Source organism: Falco naumanni, chromosome 17 (genome assembly GCF_017639655.2).
Source record: "Falco naumanni isolate bFalNau1 chromosome 17, bFalNau1.pat, whole genome shotgun sequence".
Lineage (NCBI taxonomy): Eukaryota > Metazoa > Chordata > Aves > Falconiformes > Falconidae > Falco > Falco naumanni.
In genome coordinates, this window is record NC_054070.1 from 441,406 (window position 1) to 468,763 (window position 27,358).

At 54.6% G+C, this 27,358-nt stretch overlaps 2 protein-coding genes across 2 annotated transcripts; both read right to left on the reverse strand.

Annotated features, from left to right (window-relative positions):
- Positions 1–644: 644 nt before the first annotated feature.
- LOC121098494 (cyclin-dependent kinase inhibitor 1-like) lies at positions 645–5,253 on the reverse strand. The gene is made up of 3 exons (XM_040616515.1): positions 5,232–5,253; positions 2,594–3,004; positions 645–2,068 (listed from the first exon to the last, which is right to left on the reverse strand). Exons 2-3 carry the CDS (start codon positions 2,994–2,996, stop codon positions 2,019–2,021), a joined length of 453 nt encoding a protein of 150 aa, XP_040472449.1. The 5' UTR covers positions 2,997–3,004; positions 5,232–5,253; the 3' UTR covers positions 645–2,018.
- Positions 5,254–16,605: 11,352 nt separating this feature from the next.
- On the reverse strand, positions 16,606–22,677 carry SRSF3 (serine and arginine rich splicing factor 3). Its single transcript, XM_040616578.1, has 6 exons — positions 22,554–22,677; positions 21,565–21,772; positions 20,883–21,017; positions 18,637–18,675; positions 17,746–17,832; positions 16,606–17,462 (listed from the first exon to the last, which is right to left on the reverse strand). Exons 2-6 carry the CDS (start codon positions 21,768–21,770, stop codon positions 17,435–17,437), a joined length of 495 nt encoding a protein of 164 aa, XP_040472512.1. The 5' UTR covers positions 21,771–21,772; positions 22,554–22,677; the 3' UTR covers positions 16,606–17,434.
- Between the last annotated feature and the right edge of the window lie 4,681 nt (positions 22,678–27,358).

The following is a 27,358-nucleotide window of genomic DNA, read 5'->3' on the forward strand; positions in this document are numbered from 1 at the left end:
TGCAAACAGGGTCATTCACCGCATCAGCCGTAACTGGAGCTCACAGCCCACGCGCGAGCCTTGCTCGGTCCTCAGAGGAAGCAGCTGACGGTGGATCCAGGGGATCCAGTCCCGGCATCCAGCAGCTCCAGTCTCAGCCAGGACTTGGTGCTGCCACAGCACAGGGCACCCAGGACCCCCTTAAGGGGGGGGGGGGAAGATGTGACCAGCTGGCCACGGCTAACAGCCACCTGCCCACGAGGCAGAGGACAAGGGTCACAGCAAGGGAGGGGGAATTCTGTGAGCAGCAGAGGAGCCCACGTGCACACAGGGGTCCCGCGGTGAGATGCCACACAGCTTGCACTGGCAGCACCGATCCTGCACCCAGCTGTCCCAAGGAAGCAGAGCAAAGCATGTGGGTTGTGGGGAAGGTTTTGCCCCCCCCTCAGCTCCCCCTCCCCTGCTTGGATGTTTCATGGTGGAGAAGAGTCACCCAGGGCTGTACCAGCCCCTTCCCACAGCTGGGCTTGTGCTGCCACCAGCCCAAAGGCAGCACCCCCAGAGTGACCCCCCTACCCCCAAGCAGGGACCCCAACCAGAGCACCCTCCTCCCCACAGCCAGACCCTGCTCCCAGCACAACTCTCTACGAACCCAGAGACACGGCTTCCCTTACGCAAGGTGAGTGTTTATTTGGAGTTAACATTTGTAGTCAAACAGGTATTTCCCCTTCCCCCCCATGCAGACTTAATAGCATTATTATTTTTCTTTTTTTCATAAATAAAGATTTAGTGCTGGGAGCTTGCCAGCTTCACTGAGAGCAAAGTGCTTCATGGTGCAAGGCAGGTCGACCCCATCCCTTTTCTGCCTGGGACCATCTTGCACCAGTTTCCAGAGCCCAAATCCAGCAGAGCAGGAGGTGAACCCCATGAAAGTGCCGAGACCTGACAGTGTCGAGTCCCTCGAGAGCAGGGACTCATCCTTCAGCGCTAGAACATCCCTTGGTCCCAGAGGCAGCCAAAGCCGCTCACCCTGCAGAGCTAGGTGAGGGTCCTCTCTCACCCAGGCCCAAAGGAGAAAAAAAAAAAAAAGTCCAAGAAAAAAAAAAAAGCTACAACTTCTTCTTTCGGTGTCATCCCTGCTGGTGAGCAGGATGCGTCCCTAGAGCAGTCCAGAGCCAGGTAGCTCCCCAGCCTGGTGCCAGTGGTGATGGAGGCAGGAACGTGGGGGCAAGCAGCACCACTCGACAAGCCAACAGGGTAAGGAAGTGGGGGGTTGGGTCAGCAGGGTGCAGGGGACCCCAAAGCCTCCCCCAGGCAGCGCTGGTCCCACAATGGCTGCGCCGAGCTCAGCACTGGGGACCTCCAGCGGGTTTGTCACCATCCGCAGCCCATCTGATGGGTGGTGGCACCACGAGTCACCCAAGGGCTCTCCAGGGAGCAGCGCTCCCTCTCCCAAGCAGCCGTGGGAAGGAGCGGTCCCCACATCACTCTGCTTCCACGCACGGACAAGGGTTTACCACCCCTGGGTCCATCCTGCTGGCTAGAGGGCCACCACCACGTGCCAGCAACCAGGGTGTCCTCAGGGCCAGGCTGTCCCAGAGCTCTGCCCCGTGACCCTTTCTTAAGGCTATCTGGTGCCACCGGGTGGCTGGGACACAAGTGTCCTCCACAGCCGGCCATCAGGCAGGGGCTGGACCACGGCTGGGCAGCAGGACGGTGCAAGGACGGTGCAAGGACGATGCTTGGCCCCACCACTCCAGGGCAGGGGACACTTTCTTCTCTGCCAGCAGGGCAATACCTTGGTCCCACCAAGCCCATCTCAGTCCTCCTCCATTGGGCTACAAGCCTCAGCGTGGGCTACTCCTCTACATTGCACACAGTAGAGGTCCCTCAGGACCCCAGAGCTACTCATAAATAGGAAACTACAGACTCTACGTTGCTTCAGACAGGCAGCATATACAGTACAGGGTGGGGGGAAGAAAGCCACGGACCCCCCCCAGGGACATCAGCGTCAGCAGCTGGCCCCGAGCACTGTCACGTCACGGCTTGGGCTTGTCGGGGACCATCCTCCGCTTGGAGCTGTAGAAGTCTGGAGGGCAGAAAGAGAGAGTTGGGAAGTGCCTCCAGCCTGCTGGGAGCAGCAGGGCGGGGAGAGGGGAGGTGTCCCCAAGGAAGGGTCCCAAAACCCAGCCCAGGTGGGATCCCCCCCCCTCAGAGCCACCCACCCCAGAGTCCCGGGGAGGAGAGCCTGTAGGTCTCCATCTCTTCCTTGGTCTCACTGGCATTGCCACCCCAGGCCCTGATCCTGGAGGACGGGCTCAGGCTGTGGGAACTGAAGGTACCCAACGATTTTTGGGGGCATCTTCAGCTATAAAACCCACAAGCCCAGTGCAAGCCCCCTGCCTGTCCCCCAGCAACCAAAATGCACCCCGTTTGTGGCCTTTTCCCCCTGGAAGATTGATCCCCAGGAGAAATGCATGGAGGGTGGTCCCCTCCCCACACCCAGGCAGGGGTCTTGCACTCAGGTCCCCTCCACCTGTCCCTACCAGGAGAGCCATGACACCACCAATGCCACCGAGCACGCACGGAGTGACACCAAACCTCCAGCACTCACCTTTCATGGTGGTCTGCCGACGTTTCAGGCCCCGTGGGGAACCAGCCCTGTAGACCTCCGAGCTCTGTTGAGATGCCTCAGGGCAAATCCTGCCAAGATGGTCCTTGGGGGGGACCTTGTGGACCAAGGAGCTCCTGCTCTCGCTGCTGATGCCCGTGACCAGGCTGTGGACCTCCCGGGACTGTTGCTCAGCCAGGAAGACCCTCTCCCACTTGAACTGTCCTTCCAAGGGAGTCTCCGTCTCAAAGTTGAAGTTCCAGCGCTCCTGAACCTCCTCCAGGTGTTGCCTCATCAGGTCCTCAAAGTCATTCTTGAGTTGGTGGTGGTCCACAGGGCCAAAGAGGTTCCTGCATGCCTTGGTGCTGCATTGCATCTGCCCAGCCTTGCTCTGAGACAGGGGCATCGTGGCGGCTGGGAGGAAAGCAGAACAAGTTACTGGGGTGTTGGGCGAGGCACCAGCAAGCCCAAGGGCCAGCACGCTTGTTACCAGAGCAAAGCACCCGGTAGCCAAGGTGGGACAGGCTGGGTTGGGCTCAGCAACAAGGCAGCCCAGAGGGGACCTCCATCTGCCAGCACACATCTTGGGCCCAGACACCTGGGATTCCAGCAGCGTCTTAGAGGGCAGAAGCTTGAGCGTGACCAAGGTCAACCACCACAGCCTGGTGTGACGCAGAAGGATGGGGAAGGTGCACACGGTGCTCCCCGTTCCCCCTCCAGCAGGTGAAGCCCTGCCGGGGCAGAGCATCCAGCATCCCGATGCTGCCGCCGGTTCCATCCACGACCCCACCGCAGTCTCACTTCCACGCGGGCACAAGGCAAGTGGGCACACGGGCAAGTGAAGCAACGGGGTGTTTTTCTGGCCAGTTTCTTCATCTCAAGAACCCAGGCCCAGTGGCAAGGAAGCCTTTTAAGCAACTGCAAGAACATGCCACAAGCTTGACCACTTGGTTTACCACCCTCCTTATCTGCAAGGAGCTGTTGGGCAACCAAAGACACTGTTTGTTTTTGTGGTTTTGGTTTTTTTTTTTCCCCTCAAACTGATGCCAAAAACCTTGACCTTCACGGTTTTGGCAGAGTCTTCCCTTCCGAGCAGCCCCCCCCTCACACGTGCGGGGGGGCTAAGGGACCCCTCACGCCACCCACCCTCGTGGGGAGCCTTGTTATCAGGGCAAAGCAAAGCAACGCTCTGGGATTTGACGGCTTGCAGAGCTAAGGCTTCATCCTGCTTGGATAACCAAGCTCATTAAATCTGCTTTAAAAAAAAATAATAAAAGCTTCATGGAAATAAAATCCCTCTGTACAAAATTGCTTTCTCATTGTCCACCAGATCTGGGACCCCCAAATCCACAGCAGGTCTCCAGGCTTGCACCCCCAAACCTCCCCAGGGAGGGGGTGCTCAGCCTCCTGCAGGGATTTCTGCCCAAACTCAGCACCCCCAGCCCCCCCGGAGCCCAGCACCGCATTGCCAGGTGTGCCATCAGCACGGCTGGAGACCCTCCAGGCGAGGGGCTTGGGAGGGCCACCCCGACCCCTCTGCCCTGCCCTGCTCCCAGAGTAAATTACATCCTGGAGTAAAAATAGCAATCCAGCTTCCCAAATCCAGCTTCCTATCTCCGGGCTGCCGGCGGCACAGCCGGGGTGACATCACTGAGCACAAGTCCCAGCATGTCCAGGCAAGCCCTGGCAGGTAGCGGGATGGGGACACGCTCCGACACCCCGACCAGGCACCCCCGGCAGGGTTGGGCACCCCCATCCCCCATCCTCATGCCACCCATGTCCCCCATCCCCCGGCCAGCGCCAGGTGCCACCCCACAGGAGGCAACAGCTTCACTCTGATTCATAATTCCACATCACCAGAGCCACCAGGGGCAAAGGGCCAAGGCCAGCCCCTCCCCCCCCCCAACCGCCGTGCCCCCCCGGGGGTGGCGATGCTTCCAGCAGCCCCTGCAAGGGCAGAGCTTTGGGGGTCCCCACGCCACCGAGCGATGCAGGTGCATGGCTGCCTTAAGCCTCCCCCAGCCTGGCGACGCAGGCACTCCCGGGGAGGGGGGATACACACCCTCCCCCACCCCCACAGCCACCTGCAGCACCCAGGACCAGTTACACCAGTTGGGGAAGGCTTGCGGGGGGACGGGGACAGGAGGGGCTGGGAGCACAGCACCCCCGACGATGGATGGAGCCGGCAGCCGCTCATGACACCGATGAGCCGGGGGGGAGGGGGCCGGCGGAGCTAGGGGGTTGAAGACCCCCCCCGTTGCCATGGCACCCCCCCCCCCCGGGATGCTCCGCGGCGGGGGGCTCTGCGGCGACCGCAGCGCAGCCGGGGCGGGGGAGGGGGGGGGGGCACTCACCCACCACCCACCCCCCCGGCACCGGGGGACGCGGACCCGGCCAGGAGCCGCCGCCCGATCCCGTTGCGGCGCGTTCCCCTCCCCCCCCGAGCCTGCACCGGTGACACCGACACCCACAGCCCCCCCCGCGGTGACGGTGACACCGACAGCCGCCGCCGCCGCCCCCCCCCCCCCGGTGACACCGACACCCACAGCCCCCCCCCGCGGTGACGGTGACACCCGCCGCCGCCCCTCCCCCCGCGGTGACACCGACACCCACAGCCCCACCGGCTGCCGCCCGCACTCACCGTCGCGCCTCCCGACTGCCGGTGCCCGTCGCGCCGCGGTTTATAAGAGGAGGGACGGGGCGGGGCCTGGCCCCCCCCCCCCCCCCCGCTCCGGGATTTCCCTCCCGCCCCGTCCCGCCCAGCCCTGGGGGTGCCGCGACCGCCGTCACTGGGTGCGGGGACCCCCTGCCTCGGGGTGCTGCAGGGATCCCCCCCATCGGGGCATATAAGGAGCCCCCCATGAGACAGGGACCCCCTTCTTACAGGGGTGCGGGGGTCCCCCCATCAGGGCACACAGGGAGCCCCCCACGAGGAGATACAGGGACCCCCTTACTTGAGGTGCTGCAAGGTTCCTCCCATCAGGGCATGCAGGGAGCCCCCCACGAGGGGATACAGGGACCCCCTCAGCAGGTGCTAGAGGGAGCCCCCCATTAGGAGATACAGGCACAGCACTCCACAGGGATTGCAGGGACACCCCCCAGAAGGGGATGGAGGGACCCCCTTCCTGGGGGGGGTGTATGGACCTCCTCATTAGGGGATGGAGGGACCCCCCCCATCAGAGGATACGGGGACCCACTTCCTATTGGGATGCAGGGATCCCCCCCAGAAGGAGATACTGGGACCTGCTTCCTGCAGGGGTTCCAGGACCCCCCCATGGGGGATACAGGGATCCCCCATTAGGACCTACAGGCACCCCCCTCCTCAAGGGGGTACAGGGACACCCCCCAGAAAGGGGGTGCCGGGCCCTCCCCATTAGAGGATGCAAGGACCCTCCCCCCCCCCCCAAAGGATGGAGGGGTGTCCCATCCCAGCTGGGAGACGCAGGGTCTTGGCTGGCTGGAGGGGGGTGTCCCCATCCCCCCCAGGCTTTCCTGCCCCCCAGGTCACTGTCGGAGGGGGAAAGCGGATTAAGGAAGGGGCGACTCAGCCCCTCGGGGTGCCCAACCTCGGAGCCACGCTGGGGTGATGCTCCCCGGGTCCCCAGGCAGTGCCCGACCCCGGCCCGGCCGCAGGCTGCCCCTGGCCTCTCCTGCGGGATTTTCTCCCGGGGGTCTCCTCCGCCGACGGGACCCCCCCGGCACCCCGGCTTCGTTTTGGGAAGGATCTGCTGGTCCGAACCCTGCAGGCTGCGGGGCAGGGATGAAGAGCGGGAACAAGCCCGTGCATGTCCCGCAGGAACCCGCGAGGAGGATCTGGAGGGATCTGGGGCTTAACTGGGAAACATCCCAGTCTGAAAGGTCTGAACCCAGGGCAGCCTCTGCCGGGGGTCAGTGCAAGGCCGGAGGGCACCCACCCGCGTGCCTGGTCGGTGGGTCCAATCCTGCCCCACGGCCGAGAGCTGATGCCCTCGGAGCCAGCTGCCCCGGGACGGGGGGGGGGGCACATTCGGCATCACCCTCCCGGCACGGCACGAGCTGCCCAGGCCCCGCGGGCATCACGACTCGCGCAGCGATGCTGCGGGGCCTCCGGTGGGGCGCAGCAAGGTGACACGGTCCCAAGTGACCAAGGGTGGGTTGAAGCAGCCCCATGGGAGTGCCAGGCACCCTCCAAGGCCCCCGCGGCCGGCGGGTGCTGGGGTGCTCAGCAGGACCCTGGGTGTGCAAAGCACCCACGTTTCCCTGCTGGACCAGCAGCTTCCCGCGGCCCGAGCGGCTGGGGAAGGTGTCTGGGCGTGTTTGGCCGCAGGCTGCCGCGCCGCAGGGGTGTCTGCCATCGCCGGTCCCCCCCTGCAGCGCTGCCGCCTCCGGATGGGCACGCTGGGATGGGGAGGGAAGGTGAAGGATGGGGAATGTGAAAGCATCCGGAATGACTATCACACGCTGCAGAGACCCAGCCTGGAAAGCTGGGATCCATCCTGCCTTTCCACCTGCCAGACGCAGGGAAGGAGGGGGCCAGCAGCAGCCGCCTTCCCTCGCAGGGAGCGGGTCCCTGGTCTTCCCATCTGGGAACTGGTTTTGCTCCTGGTTGCAAAGAGCCGCCTTTCGAGCTGCACTGCGGCGGGCTGCCTGCGTCGCTGTGCAGTAGCGGATCGTTTCCTCGCCAACCTCCAGCTCTGCTCCAGCTGCAGCTCCTTGGCACGCTTCTGCTGGACGCGAGGAAGATGTCCCGAAGGCAAGTTGGACACCGGCCCAACTGCAGCACCATGAGCATCCTCCCCGCACCGGCTGCGCCAGGGCTTTGAGGCGAAGCAGCATTTACCAAGAGGATACTCACTGCTTAAACGAACTCTGCTTTTTGTAAAATCCACAAAAGGCAACGGGACCGTCGGAACCGGCAGCTTTTGAAATTGGTGCCCAAAGTGGTGGAGACAGGAGCGGCCTCGCTTGTGCAGCCGGCGGCGAGCTCCAGCCACCGCGGATGCAGGAGCGAGGGATGAAAACAGCACCGTGGGGCGGGATAACCAACGGCTGCGAGCATCCCACTTACACGGGGGATGTATCCCAGGGCAAAACCAGCCAGAAAATAAATCAGACCTAAATTACCCCTTAGGAAAAGAACTCTGTAACTCTCTCTGTGATTTGTTTTGGTGGGGTGGGGGTCTGCTCCCTGCGCCCCGGGATAGGGGGGGGGGGCAGGTTTCTGGCTGTTGCAAACTCCGCTGTCACTCCCCCTCCTCGTGCCCCCACAGCGGGAGCTGGGAGCGCTGGCACTGGGGGTTACTGGAAATGGGAAGCGGGGAGAGGAACAGCGGCGGGGTCTGGGTCAGAGAGTCCGTGGTGAAGCCTCAAGTGGCATCACCAGAAAAAAAAGTGGCGGGGGGCGGGGAAAAGTGTGATTAATACAAAAGGCAGTACAGGAACTTAAAAAAAAAAAAAATCTCAAAGGTGACTCATGATGTTCAGCCCCAGCAACACGTAGGAGGAGGTCAGGGGCGCAGGGCTGGGGACGAGCAGTGCCGAGGGGGGTGGGGTGTCTCCTTCTCACCATTTTTAGCCACCGAGTGGGAGCTGTCACCTCTCCCGCGCCAGGCTCGCCCTCCCCGAGGGGTGTCCCAACCCCCACCCGGCAGGGGTGTGATCGCTGGGGAATCCATCCTTACAACTTGCCTGAAAATCCCATCCTAACGCCTGGAAGCAAATGGAATCCCATTAAATAACCGCAGATTTCACAAACTTCAACGGAACCTTCTCCCCAGCACCGACAGAAGCCGGGGTGGCTGCCCTGGCCGGGGATCCCTTGGGAAAGTTTCTTTCCCAGCGGATCCCCCCAGGTGGGTCCTGCCGGGAGGGGAAACGGCCGCAAAGACATCATTATTCATGGCAGGCAAAGTCGGTGCGTGACTCAGCCCGTCCTCAGCACCGGCACAACCAGGGTTTCATCACGGGAACGTGCCCGGGCACATCGCCTCCGCCGCTGAGCATCGTCCTCACTGGGGACCCGGGGCGCAGCACCCCCAAAGCCCAGGGGAGCTGGGGGGGAGCTCTGGCACGCGGCGGGGGAACAGTTTGGGTCGGGTGATGGAAGTCTGGAGGCCCCAGGCTCGGACGAGGTGGAGGATGGGGAGCCACAGCCGGCAGCCCTGAGCCCCAAGAGACGAGCCAAACGGCGTGCCCAGGAGGGATCTCAGCAGGCTGAGGGCCAGCGACTGGTTTAAAGGCACACAAATACCTACACACAAAGATTTGATAAAGGCAGAATAACCACCATCAGTAATACGTAAGCACGTGGTCAACCCGGAAACATTTTCCCAGACCAAAGCCTGCCAGTGCCGATGGCAGAAATGAAGAGATGCGCGCGGTTCCGCACCCAGCCCTCCCCAGCAGCGGGATGTGGAGACCTGGCGGTCCAAGCTGTATGGGAAGTGGTATTTTTTTGGGGGGGGGGGGAAATTCATATTCCTTTAGATCAACCAGCGTAGGGGGAAGAAACAGAAAAGGGCTGGGCGGATGAGCATCCATCCTGTTGGGATGCAGTCGGCAGTGACAGAGCAGGGCACGTGCTGTTGTTTTTCCAGGTGGGATAACGGTAAACTCTGCAAAAAACTGAATTTCTGCCCAGGGAAACAACCCAAGAATGAGGGAGCTGGTCTAGGACACACCCCACCCCACCCCGGCGCAGAGAGCGGGGCTGAGCACATGGGCTTTGAGGTTCAGTCCTGCCAAATGCATCATCCAACACCCCAAAGGTGTGACCAGGGCTGTCGCCCACCTCTACGGATGGCGGGGGGGGACTCTCCCTCTTGGAACAGCTTTTACTCGCACGAACACCCCGGGCAGGTGTGAAATCCCTCGGCTCGGGACAGCAGATTGACAGGCACTCGCTGTAGGTGTAAGCGGCTCTGCTGGGGACAAAGCCCCGCAACAAAGCCCTGCGTGTTCAGGCAGTAAAAAACCCTCTTCAGCAAGATTCAAATCTCCAAGATTTTTTTTATTATCTCCACTAACAAGCTTTTTTCTTTTAAGTGGGAAACGTGAAGGCTCTTAATGAAACACTCACGCTCCAGCAAAAGTCTAAATGAACCCAGTGTTCGGCTGAATGGCGTTTATATCCCAGCGAAGACTGTTTTCCCATCAGCTCTTTGAAGTGCCCAATTAAGTGATTTTATACTAATAGGATTTTCCCAGGAAAGAAAGACAAGAATGACAAAACGCTGAATGCTTGATTAACTCTGCCCCTAAAAGAACTCGGATCGTGTTAATTGACTGTTTCCCTGCCATATTCAGCCCTTGTTTGCTCCATTTATGAAGGCATTTTGATGAGACACCGGACCCAGCAGAGTGGAAATAGAGTCCCACCGAGCACAAATGGGGGATGCGACAGTCCCTAAAACAAGGCCCTTCCTTACTGGAAATACTCCTGGGTGCGTGAGCCAGGCTATGAATCGGTCGCTTCATTCGGCCCCTCACTCATTTTCATCCCAGATTGTTTTTAGCCCCATTCATAGTCATTAACGTAATTGCTTCACTGACTTTCCATGAGCAGCTTGGAAGCTTTGTGTGTTGGGTTTGGGTTTTTTTTTATTTTTGTTGGTTTTTTTTTCTTTTTTTTTCCACTGGCAGCAAAGGACCTCATTGTTCAGAGCCCGGCGAGGGCGGCAGGGAGTACCTGGCTTCGAACCCCGCGTTCGTTTGCCTGTTTATTTACTTGCTGCTTCACCTCATTGACTACGGCCCGAGAGCAAGGCAGGACCGAGCAGCCGGCCGGCACCCACGGAGGGGGCACGGGCACCCCGCTGGGAACCCAGGCGGGCGCTCCAGCCTTTTGGAAAGCTCCACGCAGGGAACATGGTCCATCCAAAACATCCACAGGTTTTTGGTTTTTTTTATTGCAGCCACTTCTTCCCATGCAGGGAACACGGTCCACCCAAAACATCCACAGGGTGGGTTTTTTTTATTGCAGCCACTTCTTCCCATGCAGGGACCATGGTCCATCCAAAACATCCACCGGTTTTTGTTTTTTTTTTATTGCAGCCACTTCTTCCCATGCAGGGACCATGGTCCATCCAAAACGTCCACAGGGGTTTTTGTTTTTTTTTTTTATTGCAGCCATTTCTTCCCCGCAGGCATCCCAACGAGGGCAGGGAAAGCTTGCCGTCGAGGCAGCAGCAGGCCAGGGGGATGGATTGCTCCAGCACCTTCCACAGCAGGAGGATTCACAGCGTGGGTGGGGATAAGCAAGCGGAGCGCGGGGCAGAATTGCTCCCGTCCACGTGTGTACGGGGTCCCCAGCCCTCGGCAGCTCTTGGTGCAGCCAGGCCCACGGGAAGCCATCAATCGATCCCACTTCTTTTCTTCCCAATGGATGACACGCGTGGCACGGTGCTGCTGCGGGGAGATTTGCTGCTCCCCGAGCTGTGGGGTTGTTCAAAATCCACCAGGAGCATGATCTGCCCCTTTATAGCCGTGCGTGAGAAGGAGGTGACTGTGGAGAGCTGCTGACTAATGCTTGCTCACGATACGACCTTTAAAAATAATCCCGCTTCGGTGCAGTCACAGGAGGATGGGGTGTCTGCGAGTCCCTCGGCTCCCGCTTGCGGAGGCAGCGACACCAAAGCCCAAACCTGCGGCTCCGGCAACGTGTGCTGGCCCGCTCGCCCGTCCGGCACTGCCAGGCGGTGGCTCACCGTGTGTCAGCACCTCCTGGGATCTCCCCGCTCATGTCACAGGTTTCGGGAATCCTGTCACCCGGGGTGAGGGCAGGCACGGGGTCGTGATTCACTTGGCTGTGGGCGAGGAGTGGGGCAGAGAGGGCAGGGGCGGCACGGCCCCATGGCACTGGGAGCGAAGGGACGGCTCAAACGGCAGCGGCAGGAGGGCAGCACCCGGACCACACGCTGCAGACGGCTGTCACGTGCGGTGACCGACGCTGTGCGGGGCAGAGGTAATGGGAGGGGACAGCTGTGTGTGCACAACTTCCAATAAAGCCACCGGAGAGATATGACAGCCGCCACCTTGACGCCGGGATAAGGGTCAAAAGCATTTTCAATCCTACGTGTCGGTCGTGCACAGCAGGACTTCCTGGAGCCGGGGTGACGGAGCAGCAGTCGCCCCACACCGAACCCCGCCGGCCTTGACACCCAGCGCTGGCACAGAGCTGTGCCACACCTGGTGATGGGGACGGCCGCGGGCCACGCACCGTGGTGGAGCTCTGCCCCGCTCCCCACGACGGGGATCCGAGTCAGGGAGTTCCAGGCGCCAATGTGGAAAGGAAAAACCTTTTTCTTTTGGTTTCAGCTGCCCTCACTGGTTTCCCTGTCTCGCCCGGGAGAATCCCCACTGCACCAGGGAAAGGCAGTCTGCTGCATCTTGGAGCTGCCGTCAGCAGCGCAGGAGAGGCTGGGAACAGGCTGAAAACGCCCCGTACTTCACCCGCCAGCAGCGACGCTGCCCCAGCGCCCTTCCCACCTCCCGCAGCAAGCCCGGGCTTTGCAGAGAACCAAAAGATTTATGGATGTAACCGCAACATGCCACAAAGCGCGGGAGGGAGACAAAGAGGGAGGTGGCGAGGTGTAAAATGTGAAAACCTCAAAACGTCTATAGGTCAAAAAATACCCCACCAGTCCCTGTCAGACTGATCCTGTGGAGGGAGAAAAAATCTGGGGAGGGTTCAGCCCTGAGTTTTGGAGCAGAACGTGTCAGCCAGGCAGCGAGAAGAAGGGCTGTTGGCAGGAGTGGCGGCGTACCACACCTGCAGCCTATCTCCCTAACCTCCTCCCCAAAAGCTTGTAATAACACTGCATGAAAAGCTGCTCGATCCACGCTGGGCAGCACCAGGAAGCACAGCACCCAGTCCAGCCGGCGGCCACCCTGCCGTGCCCGACCGCCTTTTAATGCGATGGCAAATAACGTCGGTGTTAGTCAGAAACGAGCGACTGCAAACATTTTATAGCGAAAACGGATGGCAAGCCCTGCATGGGCCGCGGCGGGGGAAAGGCTGGGTGGAGCAGCGGGGCTTCCTCGCAGAGACGCCCCTGAATATTGTTGAATATTCATGGACAACGCAGCCCCCGCGTGCGTGCGGCGGAGATAATGCTTCGCTCACAGCTGGCAGCAGCGATCTTCCAGCCGGCTCCAAAGCGACACCCAGGGTGACACGGAGCCCCACCCTGATACCACCGCTCCACCCTGATACCGACGGAGGGTTGTACCGGGGCACGTGGCGGCGCCGAGCTGCATGGCAGCACCAAGCTGCATGGCAGGGGACGTCGGGCAGCGGCGCGGTGTCGCTGCGTGCTGGCGGTACATCACAAGCCCTCAGCGTGCTGGCCAGCCAAGTGTCCAAGGACAGGGCATGAGTCCTGGGGTACCACGGGAAGGTTGTGGAGGAACGCCGCTGACATCAGTGGCAGATTCTAGCTGGGAAGGACATACACTTCCCTTTTCCAGCTGGGATAACCCCCCCCCCGAAAATCTGACAGCTAAAATTATTTTGAGGCTCGAGCAGAATCACCACTTGAATCAACGTGAAGATTTATCCAACTAGAAGTTTTGTCAGCTAATACATTATTAAATAATAGATGAATGAATCACTTGGGAACATAGCGTTCCTATTGCATAGTCTATTTTATATTTGTCTGGATCTCATGTTTATTTTTGTCCATGACAGGATTTGCTTGAAGGGCACTAACAGAATGTAACTAATGGCAGCATCTCAGCGAAACTTCAGAAATGAAACAGAAAACCAAGACAGCGCCAGCATTTCAAGGAAGCCGGATGGCTTCTCGCGTGGGCTGGCAGGCTGGGGTGCTGCTTCAGCTTCCCCACTGCTTCACCGCACGGCTGCCAAGGGAAAACTGCCTTTACTCTGCCCGTTTGGGGCAGGCTGAGGTGTGGAATCGGAGCTCGGGAAACCGAGACCCGCCTTCGCAGCAGATCCTGGGTCCTGTGCCAGCACCCGGCTGTGCGGGAGCTAAGGTCAAACCAGAGCTGCTGGAATTCTGCCCTTTGGCCTTCTGTTTGCAAAAGGGGTTGATGCTCCGGGTTTTTCACTTTCTTTCTTTCCTAACTACTGCTCCATCAGCACCAGCGTCAGACAGTTCATGATGGTGACTGTAGCTCAGGTTTTGGGACAATATTTCTAGGGTACGATTTGAACACAGGTACAAGAACGCGGATTGAAAGCAGCAGAAATGGGAGAAAGTTTGGCAAACGTTCGGGTGCTTTGAGGATCTTTACGTCGGGAAACATCGCAGCATCTCATGGTGATGAGTAGAAGAAAGTAAAACTGGGAACTGAGAAGTGACGTTAACAGCAGAAGAAAAAAAGCCACAGAACTGCTGGGGCACTCGTCACTTCCAGCCAACGCTGCCGACAGGTCCCCACAGAAGCACGTAGAGATAAGAGGCACAACCTGCCCTGCCAGGCAACGCTGGCTGCAGCAGGAAGACCCAAGGGCACGGCGCAGCGACTTCAGACAAAAAGAAATGCAAAGACAGCCCAGGGAAATGCATCCATCTTCTATCACGAACCTATTTTAGTTCTCAGTGTGACTGGAGCACAGAATAGCACGGCTCCCGAAACGCATTCGTTCCGGAGGTGAACTGCAGCAGCTCCCCACGGCAGCTGAAGCAGCGTCTCGTCAACTGGAACCACTGCCAGCGTTCCGTACGGCTGCAGCATCCCGCCAAGCACGACCCTGGTCAGCTGAACCTGCCTGAAGGCTGGTGAGACACATCCTACCGAAGAACGCACGAACACATCTAACCTCTCCATCTTAAGTGCAAGGCATGCTCTTAAAATGACCCTCTCTGCCATAAATAAAGAGCAGCATGTACATAAAAAGAAAAAAACCAAACCACCCTTTTCTTCGCAAAACCACTCGCACACAGGGAGAGCGTGAGGGAAGAACGAACTGCACACAGACAGAGGGTCGTTACGTTGCTCTAACGCACTTCTGGGATGTGCTCAGATACTGCGCCGACGGGCGGCTGAGCAGCTCCGATAGCATTAACCTCAGGATGCTTCTGCTGGGCAGAACAAGGGGCAGCTAAACCTCTCCCCAAATTAGAAACACGGCTGAAGACGTCAGCGTGAGCGCTACAAAACCCAGCCCTGAAACAATTTGGGAAGTGGCAGAGAGCAGCAGTTCCCCTGCCAGTGCCCAGGATGGGGTACAGGCCACCCCGTGCCACCAAGGAGCCCCCGGATGACATCGCTCTGCCCGCTCCAGGCCAGGCCACCATGCTGCGTGGCCCCTCCTGGTTTAAGGATCTTTGTGGAAGGGTGAAGGATGTCCCAAGCCTTAGAAGGTCAACACAAACATTTCCTTGTGCGTTTAATGTGAAAGAATTTTTAAACGCAAGCACTACCGTAAAGAGCGCTCCCAGGCTGGTGGCCCTCTCACAGAAGCAAACTGGAAGCCTTAAGTCCACGAACATGTTGCTGCATTAAAAATACCACCTGCTAATTACACCCTGGGAGGAGGGCTGTGCACAGTCAGCATTCACACACTTCCCATCTTTCTCTAGAAGCTGCTAATTTTGTTCCCCATCAAAACCCCACCTGACAATCTAAAGCCAGCAGCCTGCTGCGTGCAGCGGGTCCAGCCTCCTCAGGCAGCTGAGGAGCAGGATGTAAAGCCAGAAACCTGGAACTGATAAATATTCCCAAGTTCCACGACTACCTCGCACACTAATCCCACAGCGTACGCTGTCCCCAGTCAGCTTTCTGTCTGTCCTTTCCCCTCAGTAGCTGATGCTGAAGGTTACTCGTCCCAGTCCCACACCGCTCCCTCCGTACCGTGCCACCGCAAGAGGAAGCACCTGCCGGCGGAGCCACAATCCTTCTGCAAATCAAACACAGGGATTAAAAAAAGGGAACGCAGCCGTGTGTGGCACATGACATCATCGCAGCCCTTGGCTGCCTTTCCCCTAAGGCAAACATCCCCAGGGGAGTCGTCACCGTTTTGAGACCAAACCCGGCGGGGCAGCAGCAGGCCAGGAGCCCCAGCCGGCTGGTGGGGCCACCCCGACCTCTGCCGGGGAGTCGCGACAGCACGTCGCAACAGTCACAGCTCGGCTGCATGCCGGCAAGAGGAGGGATGCGGCATTGGCACCTTGGCAGCTCACGCTGCGCCCCGCTTGGGATGGTTTAGGGCTGCTCAGCGACAGCGAGACTGGTTACACTCGTAGCAGAGCACCGAGCACCGCTCCACAGGGAACACCTTGACGATAGAGTCCAACCACAAGAACTACTGAGTAATTAACAAAATAACTAGACGCTATACTTCGGCGGGGAAGAGGTGCCCCAGCTGCTGAGGGCGATGGATACACAACTCCCCTTGCCAGCAGCATCTCTTTCTGATACAGCTTGTCACAACCTCCTCCCCACCTGGGTACCACCAGCAAAGGAATTAAACCACCAGCCCAACCAGCATGGCAGATTTAATCTGAACACACATCTCTGCATTTAGCTGCAGCTCATCATCTCCTGGATACAGAACAAAGGAGCCCCTGGGCTGCCCGAGAGCTGTGGCTGCACCCCAGCCTTGCCGCAGTGTGACAGTGACACCTCCGTGCAAAGCACCAGCTCCCAGCCCCGCCATTTCAAACCAGCCATAAAACCTGTGTCGTTACCAACCCCCAGCCAGGATGCGGAACACCCCAGGGTGAAGCTCTGGCTGGTTTGGGGTGGGAAGCGCTTAGGAGCTCGCTGTCAGGGGGGAAGTCAAGCCAGCATCACCGACTATGGTCACCTAGGACCAACGTGTGCCACCAGCACCAGATGCCCGGCCTTCTGCCAGGGTGAGAGGTGGCAACACCATGGCAGCAGCCACCCGCTCTGAGAGCGGCACCCGAGCAGTCAGCGCTGGTGTCACAGCGCGACACAGCGGTGTCCTCTCACCCCGTACTGCAGAGCGTGTTTTATTTGAACAGAGTTGTGCCACGAGACCCAAGCGTGCGTTTCACAATGCCAAGGTACACAGCAGGTAGTCAAGTTAAATACCGAACAACAAGTTGTAACCAAAACTTTAATCCCAAGGATCTCACAAAAGACATTTTACAAGTGACATGAAAATTCTTGTACAGTAAAGAAATGTTTAATTCTTAACTTTTACAATGTACCATTACACACTCAACACATCCACTCCAGCTGCAGTGCTGCTGTGTTTTTGGTCTATTCGGAGGTTCTGGAATAGATGGTCTGTCAACAATCACCTACGTAAGTACTCTAAAGTACAAAATTAACTGACCCTACCACTAAAAAAAATTGTATTTCACATGATATAAAGTAGCTCTGTTCCAGGTAATGGAAGTCAGAACTAGAGCTCTGGCTAAAACTGCAGCCCCAGCCATTCCCCTCGCACACCACTGGCTCGACGTTCCCGACTAGCTCAGAGAACTGTACTACAAAGCATCTACATCTCCCCCTGCATGACTAGCACCGCTCACAGCCACGCTTCTGCAATGAGCATGTCTCCATCGCGTGCCTCCTCCCAAGAGCTGAATCCCAGCACAACACAGCCCAAGCACATCAACACCAGAAGCATTCTTCTATCTACGCAAGACAAACTGCTCACCATTCAGCACAAACACAAAATTATGTATAATGGTATATTGTAAAGCGATTAATATTACAAATCATATGTTCTGCTCAGAACCATATACAGATTCACATCTTTACATTTGCCACCTGTTACAAGATACAAGGAACAAAGCAAGTTCAACAGCTAAAACATCTTAAAAATGCACCTAGCTTTATGAAGTTTCAAAACAAAACAATGTTCTGTACATACTCCTCCTGTCCTCAGATCTAATGACTTCCTGTACACAGCTCCTCATACTCCTATTTCCTCTCGTTTGACCTGGAGCGACTGAAGAAGAAAAGACACATTAGTACCCAGGTGCCAAGAGCAGCAGATTTTGCTTTAACACACAGCCCTCCCCCCCAGCCCAAATCAGTGATTATGTTTATGCATTTAAAAACCACTGTTCATTTAATAAATTTAATAAATTAAAATAAAGTATTTAATTTTTCAAGGTGAAGAACCTCATAAGACGCTAGAGACAGCTCCCCACCACAGCCTTCTTCAGTATCACCCCAGACCCCAAATCATTTTTAGGCATTTGCTCAAAACACCGACAGGCTCATCCTACCTGCGAGACCTGGAGAAGGAACGAGAAGGCTTGTGATTCCTCTCCCGTGAGAGTGATCGCTCTCTTCTTCTGTCTCTGGAGAGGGACCTGTTCAAGATCACAATGCCAAAATGATTACAGTGTCAAAGCTAAATTGGGTTGACAAGGCTATCGGAACAGCGTCCCTTCAGGGAGTTAAAAAAGTTTTTAATTATTCATCTGGGGGAAACCCATTGAAGATCATGGCATTAGCCTTTCCTTCAGGTAAGAACAATCAGTTGAGCCATACAACACAGCTTAAGTTGTGCTGCAAACAGGCATCTATCTCTCCCTCTGCAGCTGTGTACAGCTGCTCACTCAGACGGCGAGCAACAGTGCCTGTGCTGACACTGTGCCCACGTGCGCTTACGCACCCCTGACAGTAACACAGCACTATGCTACAGGAACGTAAAGATCGCCTCCAAACTCCATGAGCTTCAAAAAGCCTAACACAGAACTGCGTTACAGTGCTGGGCCATTACCACCTGGCATTCCACAGCCCACGACAGCAGAATGCGCTCACTGTGTTTCTTATCTGCTTGTGGCTCACAGTATCTGGGGGAGTGCAGCACCTTAACACAGAAGTTTTGGGAAAAACTGACAGGAACCCTGGGAAGCTGCAGAACAAAAAAAACCCCGTAAGTGCTTCCATTCTTGACATCCTTCAACTGATAACCCTGGAACCTAAAATAGCTGTGTAAATATATGAACTCCAATCAAGCAATGACAGAAGCAAACCCATTACCTCCCTTTTACTGGATTACAGCACTTGCCCTGGAGTCTGAACGCATACAGCCCAAACATTCAGCTGTTCCTGTTTGTTTTTAAACCTCCTGGACAAAACGGCCCATGCAGTAATTAACAGATGCATACCTGCTGCGGCTGCGAGAAAAGCTTCTCCTTCGTGGTGATCTAGAACCAGAAAAAGAAATGTGAGGCTTTTTATCAATTCTTTTAGCATTAATGGGGTGAGGCATTTCCCAACTTGTCAAACTCACTGTTGGGCCCAGGGAACGTGCCAAGAATAACTGGCATCCATCATCCAGTAAAAGGCATGGAAAGATTAGGCAGTAAAACCAAGCTCAGTGTGAACAGCACGTTTCCAACCATGAATTCACTTTAACTAAGAATGCTTCATAGCAGAGTTGTCCAATGCAACACTTTCCATTTCAACTAAATACACTGCCCAGAACACCACACCAAAGTCCCACAAGTGGTTCCAAAAAAAAAAATAGCACAGACCAAATGTTTTGGAACCCATGCAAGCCAAAAAGGTCCATAACACGACATAAAAGAGATACCAAGTGGAAAAAAGTGAAAATGCGCTCAGTGTAAATATTGATAATGCCATTAAGTGCGCTACATTAGAACTGCATATTGTGATTGTCATTTTTAATGCCATAGAGTGTGTTTAGACTATTTTCTTAAAGAATAAAAATTAAAAAATAAAAAAATAATAACCTTAGCTCGGCCCAGTTCATCCCAAAAAGTAAATGTTTTAAGTTTTGAAAACTGTTAGTAAAACCATTTAAAGGTGATAGGATTTTTCTGGCAAGGAAAAGCTAAGTTTGTTAGAGCTTTATTAAAAATTTAGTTTGGCATCTCACATGCAAATATACTGGTTTTTACGTTATTCAGTGTAAGAGCTTCCATATCACCCTTAAAAGTTTTCTCAAGCAACATATGTACGTTACCACTCAATTATGCACAGCCAGCCTTTGATTGAGAAAAGTAATTACTTATAAGCCGCTTACTCCTTATTTTAACCAGCAGTAAACTGTATAAGCAGGAAAAACTTACTAGTTTTTGGTTTCAACAAGCTAGAAATGGTGAGGTGAGGCTGCCGGACTGACTGCCAAGAAGAATTTGCTGAAAAGGTTTTGCCAGATGTTGCGTTGTATTTAGTTGGTTGGCGAAGGGGGTGTTGTGGATTTTTCCTGCTTTTTTGTTAGCCGAAGGCTGCTGCTGTAGTTGTTGTGAAGACATTTGGTAAATAAACAGCTGAGCTGATTGGCCGGGAATGTGTGGGCGGTCGAGGTGGCTGCTGCCGATTTGGTTAAGGTTGGAGAGAAGGCTGAGAGAAAACAGCATGCTCGGGAACCAAAGGGCGGTGCAACCTGACGACTGGCCATGCCTGGGTCATGTGAAACGACACCAGCCAAGCTGAATGGGGCGCGCTGGTCACATGACGCTGAAAGGGCTAGTTGACTGGCTAATGCAGACTCAGAGGGTGGTGAGAAGAGACATGATGGTGACTCTGTAACGGGTTCATTTTTATTAATAGATGGACCAAAAAGCATAAAAAAAATGAAAAACAAGCCATCAGTACAACCATCTATTAGCTAACAAATACTCCTAATGTGTTATTTTTCAACAGCAAAAGGGTAAGCTCGAAACCCTGACTCACGAGGACTTCACTCACCTGCAACAGGTAAATTCAGTCCTGCAAAAACCACGTTGCAGACTTAAACCGCCAGACAAGCTAGTCTGGGTCCAAGAACGTGTCAGTTACCAAAAATCCTGCTCTATTTTAGAGCTCGGTTTGCAAACCTCAAGTGACAGGATCGTCACCCAATGTTTTAATTCCAAACTAACAGTGAAGTGTCAAGATTCTAGATGTTTAGAGCAACTGTTACTCGGTCTATTATTCAACAGCTGCCTACTTGGAAAGTATTTCAATTGCGCAAACAAAGCGGAGAAACACATCTGTATGGAAATGCTAAGCTGCCGTATGTCATGTTTTGCCATTATGGAATAAAGCAAAGGAACAGCCTAAGTTGAAGTATGGGGAAGAAAGGGCAAGTGTGACTAGAAGATGAGCAGATTTTAGGAGGAAGGAGGACAAGTCCAGGATAGAGGGCACTGACTACCAACTTGCACAGTGACCTAAGGACAAAAGCCAACATTCAACACAACTTAAGTTCACCTCGATTTTGTGGGGTTTGGGGTTTTTTGGTATTTTTTTTCTTTGGGTTTTTTTTTTTTTAGCATTTGCCATCTCCAAATTGTGATCAGATAGATGAATGTTATCCATCAACATGCTTTTAAAAAGCCTGCTTCTAGGATGCTACGTGGTAACAGTGCCAACAGCTCTATGAGTGTACTTTGACCTAGGGTACCTGCGACGAGGAGGAGGACTTCTCCTGCGATAGTCATCTCGAGGACGCCTGCCCCAGGATGGAGGTGGACCACGGTTCCGACTCCGTTTCTCACCATTGGAGAGCTCCACTCTGACACGACACCCACAGAGGGTTCTGTGAAAAAAGACTGACATCCATTAGCATTTCCAGGGACAAGTCTGCATGCACAAGAAGCCCTATGGACTTGAGAGAGGCAAAAGGCACAGACAAGGGCAGAACCATTATGTCTATACACATCAGTCAAAATACGCAGTAGTCAGTATAAAAAAAAAGTGGATTCCAGCACAACAAACAAAAGGTTTGGCCATTTTTGAAAGCTTGCCATGCCATTAAAAGCAGGCACAGAAGGAACCAAGCAGAGTCTCCCTGATCAGTTTTGCCTCTTTATAGTAACACCATCTTGGATTTAACTCACATGCACCATGAAGTCCAAGTCATGTCTAACTTAAGAGTCCAACTCTAAAATGTAAAATTAACCATCCCAACACTATTCCTGCACTATGAAGAAACACTATCCTTGTATCACTGTACAAATAAACACTGCGTAACTAATGTGCCAAGTCCTTGGTTTCGCCAGCTGAAGCCTCCCAATTCAGACTATCACTACCCACACCTCCTGATTTTCACCAGGCAAGCCAAACACACAAGAAGCTAATTTTACCTTCCATCTAGTTCTCTTACTGCATCAGCTGCATCTCGTGGATCTTCAAATTCCACAAAGGCAAAACCAGGAGGATTTCTTGCCACCCATACACTGCGCAGAGGTCCATAGTAGCCAAAAGCTCGCTCTAATTCAGTTTTGTTGCCATTGTTTCCAAGGTTACCCACATAAACCTTGCAGTCCAGCGGACAAGAGTCACGATGCATTGCTAGGACAAAAAAAAAATAGCTCATGTACATTTAATATACAGCACGTGTTTATTCACTTACAAGGAAGTAATGCTGTTGGTTGCTTTTTCCAGAAACTGAATTTGATAGAAACATTAAGCTGCGTGGAACTCGGGGGGTGGGGTGGGGGGAAGGCGTTTAAAACCAAACCAAACAACTAGCTGTTAGATCGTAAATCACTACTTTTAGGAATTTCGTTCACTTCTAAGGCCTCCCAACTTTGCAAGGGGGTGTTTCCCTGAGGCCTCCTCCCCGGCCCCCGGGTGAGGGCGCGGGCCGGGCCGCAGGGGGAGCGCTGCGCGGGAGAAGGGCTCCATTGTTCTCGGAGCGGGATCCAGGGGAAGCCGCACACGGCGGAGGAGGAAAAGCAGCGCCATCTCCGGCGGAGGCCAGGCCGGGAGCGCTCGGGGAATCCCTCCGGAGCGTTCCGCAGCGCGGCCTGAGGAAGCGGCGCTCCCGCCGAGCGGGGGGAAGGCGCCACACCACCCCCGCGGCACCGCCCGCCCGGCCGCGCCTCGCCTCACTGGCCACGCAGGAACGGCGGCGAGCGGGCTCTCCAAGGCAATCCGCGGCCTCCCCGCTCTCTCCCCGCCCGGTTTTCCTCAGCGTAGCGGCAGCCACCGCCCGCGGCCCAGCTTTACAAAATGGCGGCTGCTCTTTGTTTGCCGCCACCGGGCACCGCCGCTTCCATCCGCCCTGCCGGGGACCGAGACCGCGGGTGCCGCCTCCTCCCCCCCAGCCCTCCGAGGTGAAGATCCTCACCGATGCTAAGAGGGAGGGCGCGCGAAGGGAGCCCGCGCTAAATTCGTAGCCGACTCGACCCTCAACGAGACTCCCGCTCCGCTTTTCCTCACTGGACAAAATGGCGGCGGGCCCCTGCCCCGCCCGCCCTTATATACGGGCAGCCTCTCACACGTGACGCAGGCGGCAGCAAATCAGGAGGGCGCCGTTCGGCTGATTGACAGCTCGCCTCATCCCGCCGCCTCCGCGCGGGCCCGAACGGTCGGCGGGCGGGCATCGCCTCAGCGGCGGGAACATGGCGGCGGGGCGTGCTGCCGGCCCGACCTGCCGGCCCGACCTGCCCCTTACGGGCTGCTGACCGACCGAGGGCTCCAGGCCCCTGGCACCGGGAAACGGCAGCGCGCCCAAGGAGCCCCTGTTGCTGCCTGAAAGGAAAAAGGAGGTTTTCTTTTCTCGTGGAGCCTCTCTGAGCCGGTGGGATGCATTCAGGCCATGTTTGTTAAGCATCATCCCCTCATTGTTAGGGTTTTACACGTCTGAAAGCTTCAGTTCACTAGTAACCATTTTCCCCCATGAGCAGGGGTTTTAAATAAACACGTTGAGCAAAGCAGCGTTAACTCAATAGTTTTTGGTGAAATTTACATCTGGACTTGGGCCTACTGAGGCACCACAGAAGGAATTGATTATTTTTCAGCACTCGGTAGAAAACAGGGGGATTTGAACTGAGGAATTTTAGCCTCAGAGAGCAGAGTCTGTGGTGTTTGTGCTTTACTAAACTCTCATTCATTCAGACAGGATATATGAGTTTTAAATAACTTGCTCCAGAAGGGTTGCCGTAAATACCAAGCCCCTGGTTTCGAGCTACCAGGCGACAGGAAAAACCCACCCAGGGCCACCGCTACAGCAGCCTCCCCAAATAAATGTCCCTGGGCAGCCATGTCTGGAGGCTGTATTTAATCCTTTTTGACTTGTGCCAGACAAGACAAAATTACCTGTTCCAAGTATAATTCATAATACTTGCAGTGCTATTATATGCGATAAGACATTTTGAGTACAAATGAATGCACACGGACTGTGTTTTCCGAGCAGGAACTATGCAGAGCATGGGGTGTCCTCAGTCTGCTAGAATTGTACCAGCGTATAAAGAAAAAAATTATCAGAATTTAAGACAACCAGCTCATATAATTCATTAGAATCTTCCAAAATCTTTTGCAGCATCCCTCATTATTTCTAACGACTCTTTTCAGTAAAATCATCCCAAGGGTCAAAATCGGCCAAGGGACAGAAAACCAAGGATTTGGAGGTAATAGATACTCTACAGTATCTTTATCGTGTTATCTGACAGTTACCTGCTTTTAATTAAAGAAATATAACACATTGTAATCTAAATTAGCTGATGGTTAATGTCCCGAGGCAACACAAAGGAAGGAAATAATTGAAGCAGACGTGGGGCTGTTCAGCCATTTCACTTGATGATTTTTTTGGAGATGGTGATCTCCCCTCCCTTCTCCGCTGGGGTTTACAACATTAACTAGACCCTGCCTCATACCACACAATGTACATTTGCAACAAGATTTAAGTTTTGCAACAATATTTAAATAAAAGAAACGAAAACACATCAAACATGAGTTAGAGAGCAACGTGGACAACCTTGTAATCTTAATAGATCTTTTAATTTCACACCAAAGTTACACCTGACATATGAAAATAATTACAGATGACAGACTTGATAAGAAAGGATTTATTCAGAAGTAGGTTCTCCTCGTGCAAAGTAAACACAGCCTTCAGCACTCACCTAGGACTCACCTGTTCTGTTCAAGGAACTTCCTGCATGGGCTTAGGCCCAACACCATGCTTTGTAAATCACATAGCATAAAAAAACATGTAATCCAAATCCAAATCCATTTTCAGTCTGCTTTTGGCATTATAAAGCAACTCAACGTGGCACATCACGGTGACAAAAGGCAGAGGTTAGAGGCAACTGCATTCAGCCAAAACCCCAACCTGTTTCTGCAGTCGGTTTTAGGATGCCCCAACACAGCCACACAACATTTCAGTAATTTGAAAAGTCAGCGTTTTGATTGTGCTCTGAGCGATGAGACCCTGACACAGCTCTGAGCAGCACTATATATGTGTACATATACCTAGATACGAAAGCTGCACTGTGCTATGTTACTTTCTTCCTTATTCCAGGTTTCTAAGATAGTGTTTGAAAAATCCTGCTGCGTTGCAACTCTTTTGCTTTTGCAGTATGAGAACACCAGTGGTGCCCAATATTGATGAGATGTACAGAACTCTGACATTCATCGGCTCTTCCGTACAAGGAAGGTGAGAACACTGACCTTACAAGCAAGACCAGCTCTAAACAGGTGGGCCAAGACTGGACTCAAAAGGCACCTCATGCCGGCACGCTGTACAGCGGAGCACAGCTATCTATTTTATAACATGGCCAGACCGGAATCCATGGCCAGACTGACAAGGAGGAAGGTATTATATTCAAGCTGCTATCATGGCTTCTGAGACTTAAATGTCACAAAAGAAAATGAGCCTATTCCAGCCATCATGATTTGGAAGAAACCTCAGCCACATGAGCTAAATTTCAGGGATACTTCAGGAGAGAGACAATATTTACTGAAGAATATTTCTATCCGCAATAGGATCTCTTAGAGCTGCTCCTCAAGCAAAACTAGACATTAGCAAAAATATTTATTTACTGGCATGATTCTATCTGTGGAAAACGTCATTACACAAACACAACAGGAACTGGTTGAGGGGACAGGCCTTCACTTAGTCAGAAAACTGACAGCAGAGTCCTACCTCAGCTGGCTACTTGTGAAGGTCTTGTGGATTCACCCCATTTTCACATCCTGCCAACAGACTAATCTTGATGAAGGCTATTTTCTAAAGAAGCAGTGACTTACACTTGCCCCATCTTTTGATACACTACGTTCAGCTTGCATAAGCTTATTCCCACCACAACGGCTCTTCTGTTTACAGGGTGCAAGTCCCTGTTCCTTATTCTTCCACTTTTAAAAATTATAAATTTTTACATTGTGAAAGCCTTCAGCTGTGCCTCAGACCTCAAGGGAGAGTGAAAGAACAGACGATAATTTATACATCACAGACCTAAACTAAGGCGCACTCAGCACCCAGCGCAGGGGCACAGCATGTCCTCAAGGGCACTGGAGGACTAGTTTGCAAGAAGCCAGTTTACTTGAATGACACGTCATTGGGGGACTCTTAGTTCCTCAACCTTCATCTCCACCTTTCCAGGCATGAGCCTTCTGCCATTGTTGGGGTCCCACGTCCTGTACCTTTTACACCTAAGGGCTGGGTGTTGATGGCCACCCCAGACCCTGTGCTGGGAGCCCCACGACCTTTGCGTGGTGGCAGGCTGATGCACCGCTCTCCCTCAGGACCAGTACACCATTTGGAAGCACACCAGTGCAAGATCCAGCACGCCAAGTGTAAGGTCCTGCACCTGCGTCTGGGCAACCCCCAGTTATCAATATGGGCTGGGCAGAGGATGGATTGAGAGCAGCCCTGAGGAGACCTTGGGGGTGCTGGTAGATGAAAAGCCCAGCATGGCCCAAGAACGTGTGCTTGCAGCCCAGAAAGCCAAACGTATCCTGGGCTGCATCAAAGGAAACGTGGCCAGCAGGTCGAGGGAGGGGATTCTCCCTCTGCTCCGCTCTGGTGAGACCCCCCTGCAGTATGGCATCCAGCTCTGGGGCCACGGACCTGTTGGAGCACATCCAGAGGAGGCCACAAAGATGCTCAGAGAGCTGGGACACCTGTAAAGACAGGCTGGAAGAGTTGGGGTTGTTCAGCCTGGAGAAGAGCAGGCTCTGGGGAGACCTTACAGCAGCCTGCCAGTACCTAACAGGGCCGACAATAAAGCTGGGGAGGGACTTGTTACAGGGACATGTAGTGACAGGACAAGGGGTAATGGCTTTAAGTTAAAAGAGGGTAGATTTAGATTAGGTATTAGGAAGAAATTCTTTACTGCAAGGGCAGTGAGGCGCTGGCACAGGCTGGCCAGAGAGCTCTGGATGCCCCTGGACAGGGCTTGGAGCAACCTGGTCCAGCAGAAGGTGTCCCTGCCCACGGCAAGGGGTTGGAACTAGATGCTTTTTTAGGTCCCTTCCAACCCAAAGCATCCTATCATTCTGTGATTTGTTGGCACCATTAAAGAAGTAAGAAATCCAGCCCAGCTGCGTCCGATTTGGTCCTTTAAGAAACACCTTCTTGGTCCTACAGGTATTAGCAGCTGGGCATCCCTGCTAGCATAGAGCCTGGGGGACAAGACACCCGATTCTCAGGTAGCCTGAGGGCTGCCCTGCTTCTCAGGCAGGATTTAGGGGCTGCCCCTGAACCGCAGCCCCGGACCCACCGGGGGGTCAGCACCCCCTGCCCAGCCAAGGCGCAGGCACCAGGTGGCGGCAGTTCTCCGCGCCCGAGAGCTCCGGGGCAGGCCCGGTGCCACCGGGAGAAACGCCACCTCCTATTTTATTTCTGTTCAGTCGAGGTTCTCGGCAGACTTCTCCAGGCATCCCGCAATGCTGTCGAACCAGGGGTAAACTCTGAGGGTGCAGCAGGTGTTACAGAAACAGCAGAAAGGCCCCGAGGCTTTGCATCAGCTTCACCCAAATTTGTTTTGTGCACAGAAAATATTCCCTCTGAAGTCTCGTGTGGGAAGGAAAGGAGTCAGCCCCAGGCTTGGCTTCAGGGCAGGTTTTGCAGGACAAAACACTTACCCTTGCTGCTGTGTTCAGAGAGAACTGTGAGTCTCAGGCACTTCTGTAAATCCGGCTCGAAATTAGAAA